The sequence below is a fragment of the Tarenaya hassleriana genome, unplaced genomic scaffold (genome assembly GCF_000463585.1).
Source record: "Tarenaya hassleriana unplaced genomic scaffold, ASM46358v1 Cleome18, whole genome shotgun sequence".
NCBI lineage: Eukaryota > Viridiplantae > Streptophyta > Magnoliopsida > Brassicales > Cleomaceae > Tarenaya > Tarenaya hassleriana.
Window position 1 is genome coordinate 239214 of NW_010965216.1, and position 11132 is coordinate 250345.

General features: G+C 41.6%; 2 protein-coding genes across 3 annotated transcripts in view; one reads left to right on the forward strand and one right to left on the reverse strand.

Annotated features, from left to right (window-relative positions):
• Window positions 1-632: 632 nt before the first annotated feature.
• On the forward strand, window positions 633-9591 carry LOC104810279 (histone acetyltransferase HAC5). 2 transcript variants are annotated; one of them, XM_010536477.1, is made up of 17 exons: window positions 633-818; window positions 1053-1360; window positions 1903-2014; window positions 2170-2428; window positions 2515-3003; window positions 3170-4962; window positions 5208-5504; window positions 5583-5858; window positions 6298-6426; window positions 6512-6712; window positions 6808-6950; window positions 7032-7344; window positions 7544-7683; window positions 8057-8135; window positions 8243-8625; window positions 8994-9203; window positions 9461-9591. In XM_010536477.1, exons 2-17 carry the CDS (start codon window positions 1224-1226, stop codon window positions 9573-9575), a joined length of 5076 nt encoding a protein of 1691 aa, XP_010534779.1. In that variant the 5' UTR covers window positions 633-818; window positions 1053-1223; the 3' UTR covers window positions 9576-9591. The 2 variants fall into 2 exon arrangements, with proteins under 2 accessions (XP_010534779.1, XP_010534780.1); XM_010536478.1 differs by having other exon boundaries at window positions 8243-8622; window positions 8991-9203.
• A 503-nt stretch (window positions 9592-10094) lies between these two features.
• Window positions 10095-11132, reverse strand: part of LOC104810571 (agmatine coumaroyltransferase-1-like) — a 1583-nt gene continuing 545 nt past the window's right edge. The window contains exon 2 of the mRNA XM_019202205.1: window positions 10095-11097. Within this exon, the coding sequence (XP_019057750.1) occupies window positions 10095-11097 (1003 nt within the window). The remainder of the gene's footprint in view (window positions 11098-11132) is intronic.

An 11132-nucleotide genomic window follows, 5' to 3' on the forward strand; every position in this document is an offset into this window, starting at 1 on the left:
CACACACATACATACATATATATATATATATATATATATATATATATATAAATGTGTGTGTTATTAACAAGTGGTGGTTCTCGTTATCAAAAAAAAAAAAAACAAGTGGTGGTTCTATATAATCTCATAGGATAATACTCACGGACTATATTGGCACGAATAATAACACTAACGATGCAAGATTATATTTTTCAAAATTGTCAAACTCCCATGTGTCATCGCATATGAGCGCAACAAGGCCATTGCAGTGATTGCATGCACCACGTGACACTCAAATGCGTATTTATTATTATTATTATTATTATTATTACTATTACTATTATTATTATGATTATGATGATGATGATGATGTGTGTCGACGAATAAAATATGATCGAAGGAGAGATGAAAGTCGTGTTTCTTTTCAAAGTATCGGATTGTTGTTTTTTTTTTTTTGGGGGGGGGGGTTGTGGGGAACTTGGTACCGTTTTCTGTTTTGGATGTAAAACTGTGTCCCGTTGAGGAGGCGAAAAGACGGCAGCTCTTCCAATTCCAAGAATAAAAAATGATGTGTTATTTGGTCAAATTATTTTCCTTTTATATACTGGGATCCTTCGACCGGTCCAATGAAATAAAGAATATCAGCTTTTTGTTTCACCTGGCCCCCTCATTGTCACACGTGCGGAATCAATCACCGACCCTCGTTCTTGGACGTCCTCGTTTGTCTTTTCCCGTTTTCCTTCACTCAGGGTTTTTTGCCGGCTCCGATCATCATCGTCGTCGTGTCATCTCGAATTTCCTTTCCGAATTGAATTTCTGTTTTTCCCTCCACATTCCAGGTTTAGGGTTTTTATCAACCCCCTTTTCTACGTCTAGAGTTTGAATTGGTTCCTCCTCTGGTTGACTCGGCCTTGATCTCTCGTTCGTAAACTAGGGTTTTGCGTGTGGATTCCTGCTTATGTTGTTTGAATGAATATGCCGGAATCGTGAATTCTGTGCTATTTCCGTTAATTGTGTGCGTTTGACCTTTTTGACTTCGCATAATTCCCGCGTCGTACGTTATGCCTTCACAGGTGGTTGAGTGCATAGCGTTGGTCGATACAAGGTGTGTTTGCTAGGGATAGTAGCTCAGACATTGTGCTCTGCATTGCTTGAAGAAGAAGGATAAGGATAAGGAGAAGAAGAAGAAGCGGCAGTGACCAGCATTGTCGCATGTTGGGACAGTAGCTGGTAATTAAGCGACGATGGCTCAGGGGCAGAACATGAAGGTTGTTCAGCCTGTCCAGATGCAGAACTCAGTTGCGGGTTCTGGTATCGGTAATATAACCAATGGCATTGCGCATGAGGGTATTGGATTACGGCAAGTGATGCAGAACAGGATGTAAGAAAGTTCTTTCTGTTGCTTTTTACGTACGATGCTCTTGTTTTCCGGATATATTCCTTGCGATTTGGGGTTATTCCATAACTCTTATACTGGTCTCTGTCCTAGTCCAGCGTTTGACGTCAACGCAACCATGGCTTTTTGTTTTCTGTTGGGATGGGCTGCATTCGATATTTGCCTGTTCTTCAAAAGTTTTGCCTCTGCTATGAACTATTTCTTTTCACAGAGCAGTTCATTGATTATTCTCATACTATACCAAGGGAATGATTTTATCCTGGGGCCTCTGTGAATGGCTCAGATTCCTTTAATCCTATTCTTTTTGTATACAATTCAGAACTTTTCATTGAGCAACATCTTGGGATTCCTAATATCTAGGGCGTTAGTTTTGAGCGTATGGCATGATTTTGTTTTGAGGGGAAATCCTGGTGGAACTACATTGCTGAACATTGCACATAGACTTGTTATTTTATCTGTTGTAAAGTTAGGGAACAGAAGGCACTTTTACTTGTTGATTGTTTAACCAGGTTTGTCAATTCTTCCAGATATGTTTTGTTACAACAGCGGCAGCCAACGACTGATGCTGCCTCAAAGGCAAAGTTATTTGAATATGCAAAACGGTTTGAGAATGGACTGTTGAGGATGGCTAAGACAAAGGTCTCTCCAATTATAACTTCTCGTCATTTCATTTTTTTTAAAAATATTTCTAGGGTAGGCATAAATAACACAGTGGATTTCTGAAAGGCTATGATCTGTAGAAGTGTTGATCCCCTAACCTGTAGTCATTCTTCTTGGTAAAAATTTGATTGTAGGAGGAATACTTGGATTACAGAACTTTAAAAGGCCGGTTGGACTATATTCTCAGACAGCATTGCAGCCAGCGCCGTGCTAATTCTTTGAGATCTGTTGATATGATGGTTCAGACAACTGGTGTTTCACATGGGGGAAGTCAAAGTTTTATAACCACCTCTGCAGCGGATGCTTCCATGAGCCCTGCCTATAGCTATAATAACTTACAGGGGGCAACTATCAAAAGCAGAAGCATATTGCCTACTAGTCGCACACAAGAAGGTAATTTCCATAGATCAAATGGTAATTTTTAACCTAATAATGGTCGCTCTTAATTCCTTTTTAATATATACAAAATACTTTGACAGGTCCCTTGTTTGATGGATGCCAACAATTAACTGATGGATATCCTCTCGACTCTAGTGGAAGCATGCCACCGCCAGAGAGAATGATTGGCCAAATGATTCCAACTCCTGGATTTAATACCAATTGTGCTAAGAGTCATCTCCAGAATCATACAAATGAAGAAACTTGTGCTGATGGTAGTAAGCGTTCAGCTGAGTCTGGTGTGGGAGCTCCATTACAGCTGCAGAATCAGTATCCTGCTGGTTCAAATGTCTGTATGCCTTTGAACCTGTGTCACAAGGCAGACAGTGGTTTTAGCACAATACTATATGGGCGATCCTCTGGGATGACCAACAGTCCTCTAAATACGGGTTTAGGGATACACAGGAACAATGCACAACTTTCGATTGAACCCAGAACTTCTGAAGGATTCCTTAGTTCCATGCATTTGCCAAAGTTGGCCAAACCTTTACATCAACCTGTTGATGAGCTGCAGGCCTCAATGATGCACAGTATAATCTCTCTCTTTAAAACTTCTACCCTCTCTCTCTCTCCCTTTTCACTTATCATGCTCTGTGGATATGTTTCTCCCTTGTATTATCCTTTTGATCAGCTTGTAATTTTATGCAATCTTATTATATATGCTTATTTCCAGTTACTTTTTTTTTTCCTGTGAAGGATATGCGATGAACAATTCTGATCCTGTCGGGTCTGAGAATTTCTATGGTGTTGTAACATCATCTGAGCCAATGGCGGACATTCGGGATATGAGTTCATTGAGCCCAGATCCTACACCAAGAGTTGATGCTTCCTTCCCGAGTAGTCGGTTAAATCCTCAAACATTCCAACAGGTTCCACTGTTAAAATCTGAATCACTTGGTCAATTTGAGAATATGAGTTTCCAGTCTTCCTTTGCTTCCGAAGGAAATTTGGCTCTGGTGCATCAACAACCAGTTGGACAACAATCACAGCATCAAGCTCGTCGGTTTGAGCTGCAAGGGCAATGTCCTCAGCAGCCTCATCATGGTCAATACATGCTGAAACAAGACTTACTAAACAAGGATGTGTATCTTCAATATCAGCTGGTTTCGGGTTCAGTTACTCAAGTTGAGCAAGGACCTGGCCTGGAGTGCCACAATAAGGCTATTCAGTTGGTGGCTATGGATGAACGCCAACCTTCCAAGTTGCAAAATCAGTACCAGGTGAACACTGTCGAAGGCCAGTGTATTGGTGCTCAGTGTTCATCTGTTTATACCAGCCAGTTGAATACTTCTCCATCTCTACAACCACATTTCGGTCAAATGCAACGGAAAGTGCATTCACAAGACTTGAATAACCTCTCTGTTGGAGTTCAACCATCATCACAGGGCTTGACTCGAATATCAGAAAACTCCAAAAGGGAGCGGGCATATGTCGGGACAAATTCGTGTCAAAGAATTCCGAGGCAGCATGGAGCTCTTTGTGATGGTTCATCTGCAGAAGCACCTATGGACTGTCAAAATAATGCCGCCAAAAACGCTGTTGCTACCTCACATCTTTTGAAAGCAAATGGCACCTCAAGTAAATCAGTGACTAAAGATCATAGTCCAAATTATGCAAATCAAAGGCGGTGGCTTCTGTTCCTGTGGCATGCACGTGCATGCCATGCTCCAGAAGATAAGTGTAAAAGCAAGTATTGTTCTGATGTTAAAAAGCTACTGAAACATGTGGATTGTTGCAAGGTTCCAGCTTGTAATTATCGGTATTGCCTTCAGACCCGGGAATTGATTCATCATCACAAGAACTGCAGGTCCGAAGGATGCCCTGTTTGTGTCTTTGTTAAGAGCTACAAGGAGAAACGAAAATCAGAATTTGCCCTCCAGAAATCCGAATCTTACTTGCCTAACTCAACCTGTGGTTACACCTCCTACAAGTCCCTGCAGGCTTCTTGTGAAAGAGGTTCTGAAGCTCCATCTGGTGCTGATGATCAGCAACCTTCTGTGAAGCGTCTGAAAGTCGAGCAACCCCCCCAATTGGCCTCTCTTGAATCAGAGAGCACTCTGGTGTCAGTTTCGGCTGTTATCACTGAAGCTCATTCTTCAATGGATTGGCAAGGGAAAGATTATCAGCAGAATGATATATGCAAAACTATCAGATCTGATGCCAGGCCTATGGATATAGTTGTTGCCGATGATTCTGTGAAAGTTGATCTATTTATCCATGAGCAGGAGAAGCGTGAGGATACTCCCTTGGAAGAATGTGATGGGAAAGCTGCTTTGTCCCATGAGATTGTTTGTTTATCAAAGCAAGAGAGCTTTGAATGTACGAATGAAATGGGTGCACTAAAAGAAGAGATTGTGGAGCGATGTATGGCCAGTGGCGCTGGGTCTAAGAGTGGGAAGTCTAAGATCAAAGTAGTCTCATTAATTGAACTGTTCACTCCAGAGCAAGTAAAGGAGCATATTCTTGGTCTTCGTCAGTGGGTTGGTCAGGTAAAGTGTGAAATTTTCAGGTTCAGATCTTGTTTGGTACGAATGATGAAATTTCTTTGCTGACCAATTAAGATTTTAATTTGTCCTGGCAATTACAGCTTCTCTCCATCTTTGCATGTCTTTGTTTGGTGCTATTGGTATCTTCATATCTAGTTTTGCATACTTTTTCATCCTGAAGAGACTTGGACGACACATGTCTTACCAGCGAATGATGCTAGTTTTTCTTCTTTTGTAATTTCTTTCAGGGCAAAACCAAGGCAGAAAAAAATAAAGCAATCGGGCGCACCATGACTGAGAGTTCTTGCCAGTTATGTGCTGTTGAGAAGCTTGCCTTTGAGCCAACACCTATTTACTGCACGCCATGTGGTGCTCGCATCAAGAGAAATTCCACGCGCTACACTTTAGTGGCTGGTGAGTCACGGAATTTTGTCTGCACCGCTTGCTACAACGAAGTTCGTGGGACCACTATTGCTGTTGATGGAACTCCTATACCAAAGGCGAAATTTGAGAAAAATAAAATTACCGAAGAGGTTGAAGAGGGGGTATGCCTCTTGATTAATTTGGTTTTGTTTGGATCTTATCGTTTTTATCTTCTCTTCTGAGCCAATGACTTTATGCAGTGGGTGCAATGTGATAAGTGTGAAGCGTGGCAGCATCAAATTTGTGCTCTGTTTAATGGCAGAAGAAATCATGGTAACACTGAGTACACATGCCCTAATTGTTATATAAAAGAGGTGGAACAGGGTGAGAGAAAACCGTTACCACAATCTGTTGTTCTTGGGGCAAAAGATTTACCAACCACTTTTCTTAGCAACCATATAGAGAAGCGGTTATTCAGGAAATTGAAGCAGGAAAGACAGGAGAGAGCTAGACTTCAAGAGAAAAGCTATGAAGAGGTATTTGTTAACTTTTTCTTGATTCATCAAGAGATGTATCATGTTGTGCATTATAGAGAATTGTGGTTGGTAAAGGCAAATATGCTTTAGCAGTTTAGCGCTTCTAATAGAGACAAAAGTTAAGATTGGATATTAAAGATGGAGGCGTGATTTAAGGATTTCAAATCCATTTGGCAATAATTAGGGAGATGATGATTGATTGAGAAAGATTAGTACAGATACTCTTGTTGTTTCTTTTCTTCAGTTTCAATGAAGTTCTACCCGCTCTATCTTTTCCTAAACTCTTAACTCCATCGCTTTGCCTTGGAAAGGCTTATTTAGTTGAAACCTTCTTCCTTATTTTGCTATTGTAACGATGTCTCTCTAGACACTTGGAGCGGGGTTTGTACAGATACTAATGTGACAACATTCTAATTTTCCATCTGTATTGATATTCCAGGTCCCCGGAGCCGAATCACTTGTTGTCAGAGTTGTATCATCGGTTGACAAAGTGTTAGAAGTCATGCCACAGTTCCTGGATCTTTTTCGAGAAGAGAATTATTCATCAGAATTTCCTTATAAGTCCAAGGTACAGATAGTCAATGCCTGTTATAGTCCTTTTGTATTCTATAAATAGGTTGTCCTTTGACTAAGTTATTTGGTTTCTGTATCAGGCTATTTTGTTGTTTCAAAAGATTGAAGGAGTAGAAGTATGCTTATTTGGCATGTATGTCCAAGAATTTGGAACAGAATCTGCATTTCCCAATCAGCGTCGAGTGTACCTCTCGTATTTGGATTCTGTTAAGTACTTCAGACCTGAGGCTAAAACAGTGTCTGGAGAGGCCCTCCGTACGTTTGTGTACCATGAGATTCTCGTAAGTTACTTTTCTGCCAATTGAGAGTGCTCTGAATTGCTGTGTTGCTTCTCAAGTACAACATTCTTATTAACATAAACTTGTATGATTTCTAGATTGGCTACCTTGAATACTGTAAGAAACGTGGTTTTACAAGCTGCTATATATGGGCATGCCCTCCGCTTAAGGGTGAAGATTATATTCTATATTGTCATCCAGAAATTCAGAAGACGCCGAAGACTGACAAACTAAGGGAATGGTATGAAATTGCTTTTCTTGTTTTTCTTGTTTTCATTTTCAGAATTTGACTGTTTCATGCATAACATTCCTTGCTTTTCAGGTATTTAGCAATGCTCAAGAAAGCTTCCAAGGAAAAGGTGGTCGTCGAACGTACGAACCTTTATGACCATTTCTTTGTGCAATCTGGAGAATGTAGAGCTAAGGTCACAGCAGCGAGGTTGCCATATTTTGATGGGGACTATTGGCCTGGTGCTGCTGAAGATTTAATACATCAAATGGGCCAAGAAGAGGATGACAAAAAGTTAAATAGAAGGGGAGTAACCAAAAAGATCATATCGAAACGTGCTCTAAAAGCAGCTGGTCAGTTAGACCTTTCTGTTAATGCCTCAAAGGATCTGCTACTGATGCATAAAGTAATTTTCTATCCTATTTTGTCCCTCCTGTTGTTCCTTTCCAATAATTTCACTGGTGATCTTCTCTATCAACTATGTATTTTGCTTTCACCTGATCTTCTCTATCTTTTTGGGTTGGCCTTTTATGGTTTAAATAGATAAATCCCACCAAAACGGGTAGTGTGTTTAAACTTAATCACTCAATTTTCTATTTCTGTAGCTGGGTGAGATCATTGGTCCCATAAAAGAAGATTTTATCATGGTTCATCTGCAACATTGCTGCAAGCATTGTTGCCTTCTCATGGTATCCGGAAACCGGTGGGTGTGCAACCAGTGCAAGAACTTCCAGTTATGTGACAAGTATGAAATCTACTCCGTGTCCTTGCTATCTTAATGCTATGCATGTTCCGATTTCCTTCTATTTCGTTGTACTTCATACTTCAGCCATTCAGTTAAATCACAAGATTATTTAATATTTGATGGAGACAACATCGCAAGATTATGTAATCAAGGTTCTGTGTAAACCTGCATAGGTTTTCTAATTAAGAAAATGTTTAGAAATGGGAATGGAACAATGTTTAACTTACTTTTCAGTTCACATGCAGATCATATCTATGTAAGTTAGTTACAACAGTCTCTTCCATATTTGTTCTGTGAGGCAGAGGAAATTATGCTTATGGTCATTCTAGGTTAATGAACTGGCTGCATCTTATGGTTTTTGTTTTGGCCACAGGTGTTTTGAATTGGAACAGAACCGTGCAGAAAAAGAGAAACATCCTGTTAATCAGAAAGAGAAGCATGCTTTATATCCAGTAAGTTAGAATGTTTTGTAAATTTCAGTTTCATTATTGCTGTGAGCTTTTTAAAACTCACCATATTTCATAGTGACTAGGAAAATGACCAGGTTTGATCTATGTAGGTGGCCATCACGGATGTTCCTACTGAGATTAAGGAAGAAGATGACATCCTTGAGAGCGAGTTCTTTGATACTAGACAAGCTTTCCTGAGTCTTTGCCAAGGAAATCACTATCAGTATGACACACTTAGGCGGGCAAAACATTCTTCAATGATGGTTCTCTATCATCTTCACAACCCAACTGCCCCTGCATTTGCGACAGCATGCACTGTCTGCCAGCAAGATATCGAAATTGGTCAAGGTTGGCGTTGCAATGTTTGTTCTGATTATGAGGTTTGCAATGCTTGCTTCTCAAAGGGTGTCGACCATCCTCATAAGTTAATCAACCGTCCAACTGTTGTGGACACTGGTGTGCAGAACACAAAAGCTAATCAAAGGGTTCAGCAATTGGATATTAAAGATGGAGGCGTGATTTAAGGATTTCAAATCCATTTGGCAATAATTAGGGATTGTTTGTTCTTAGCTAAACAATTCTAATATTCATCAAATGCTTATCCACATTTTGGGGTTATCCATTAAAACAAACTGAAAATATCCAGCCTGGGCGGTTCGCTCTGTTTGCTTATATGGCAGAAATCCCTTTTGGTTTATTATGTAACCATAGTGGTGCAATGTTTATGGGTTAATTCACATTATATATATATGGTCAAAATCAAAGGGTCATTGGGATTAGTTTGTGGATCCCTTTGTTCTCTGGTCTGTCTCTCTTCTGTTTTCTGTGTTCTTTAATAAAATCTGGCTCGGTGATACTGCAGTTAAGGGAACTGCTGCTACACGCGTCTGGTTGCCGCACTCCTCAGTGTGGATATCCTGAGTGCCGCCAGGTGAAAATACTCTTCAGGCACGGCAGAATTTGCCAAAAACGTTCTTCTGGAGGATGTTCCCTTTGTAAGCTAATATGGGGACTTCTCAGACTTCATGCTCGCAGCTGCAGAGAATCCCAATGCAGAGTGCCCAGATGCGGGTATATAATCTTTTAACTGTGTTCACCTCCTCCATATAATTTCTTGACAGATTGTCATCGTTTTGAATCTAAGGACATATCTCTTAGAAGGTGTGCTTGAGATTTTTTTTTTTTTTTTTTTTTTTTTTTTTTTTTGGTTTTGATGGTCATGGATGTAGATAGAGATTGGTATCTTTAATAGAACAAGATGACAATAACAGTAATCACTAATCACCCATGGTCTTTAACATGTTGTAAGTTCTTTGTTTCTCCAACAGAGATTTGAGGGCGCTATATAGTAGGCAGCAACAGCAGTCAGATTCGAGACGCAGAGCTGCTGTCATGGAGATGATGCAGCAGAGATCCGAAGATGCCCCCTCCACTTCTGATTGATCAAGTTTTATATACATACACCATACATGCGTATATATACACAAATCTCGAGGGGTCTTCTTGAGGAACTCAATCCATCTGTCCGTAGTTCTTTATGAGGTAGGTTTTGGACATAATGCTAACTTCAATCTCTTAGGGAGAATAGAATTCATTGATAGGTGGGGTTCAGGAGCAGGAGCAGAAACGCAAAGGCGTCTAATTTAGGTTGAAGAGGTAAATATATATATATATGCAAATACATACAGATATGTGTACATACGTTAGACGTAGATATGGCAAATATGGAATTAGGTACCAAGTTCTGCTGGTGATTCATTAACCTTTGTCCTCTTGATAAACTATTCTTGGCTGTTTTTGATAGCCTATAGGGACAGCAGGACAGAACTGTTTGTATTTGATCCATTCATTTTGTCCAAAATATTTATCCTTTTAAATGTTTGCTTTTTATATTATAATATAGAATATTCCTTCGCACATATTGAATGTATCATATGCACGCAGAAACTGTGTGAAAGGACCTTAACAGACAGATCCACAACGTGCCAGATATTTGGAGGACATAGGCTGGAACACGTCGCCGGCCGCTTCAACGATGAGATCCACCACGCGCTTCCGGAGGAGCGTGTAAATCACCCAGTCGCCCTCCACGGTGGCGCTGGGCATCGGCATCACGTATTCCATCTCGCTTCCCCAATCGCGATAGTAGTACGAACCCAGGACCGGTGGTCCCCACCCGAAATCCACCTCCTCCACCGGAAAACGCCTCCCCGACGACACCACCACGATGGGCCCATCGTCGACCCAATACAACCCAGGCGTCATGGGCTTGGGCTTATGGGCCTCAATCCAATCTATCAGGCCCATGAAATGCTCCTCTTCCGCTCCTGCTTTCACCACCGCGTGAACCTCACGCGCCACCCACTCCAACGGCCTCTTCACGAGCTCGTCCGTGTCTCGTCCCCTAAACGGAAACGCCAAAACGTTTCCCACGTAAGAGCCCAATTCGTCATCTCCGGCGAGTCTTGTCCTCCCGTCGACGACGACCCCAAGCATCGTCCTTTTCCTCCTTCCCGACATTTGCTCTGTCTTCGCCGCTAGTTTCCACAAGACAGCGCTCATGGCTTCGAGCTTCGTGACTCTGCCCGATTTCTCCGAGCTGGCGAGTCTCTGAATCTCTTCGACCTTCTGGGCTTTGACGTAGAACAAACGGCTGACGATCTTGTCGTCGCTGTCGGATTTAGGAGGTTGGTTTAGGGGCGAAACAGAAGACAGGGGAAAGTAGAGCTCCTCCAGGGAGGGGTCGAGTTTCAGAGGAAATCTAGGGCTGAGAAGAGATCGTCTGAAGGAAGGGAAGACAGAGGGAGGGGCGGAACGAGCGGACTCGGCCCAGGACACGAGGAACATGTTGGTGGAGTAAGCATCGGCCACGCGGTGGTCCACACGACACGACACGATAACGCTTCCGCAGCTGAGCTCGGTCGCTTGTACGGACAACACCCCTCCTTGCTTGTCTGGGACGAGCCTGTACATGCTCTCTTCCAAATGCTTATCCACATT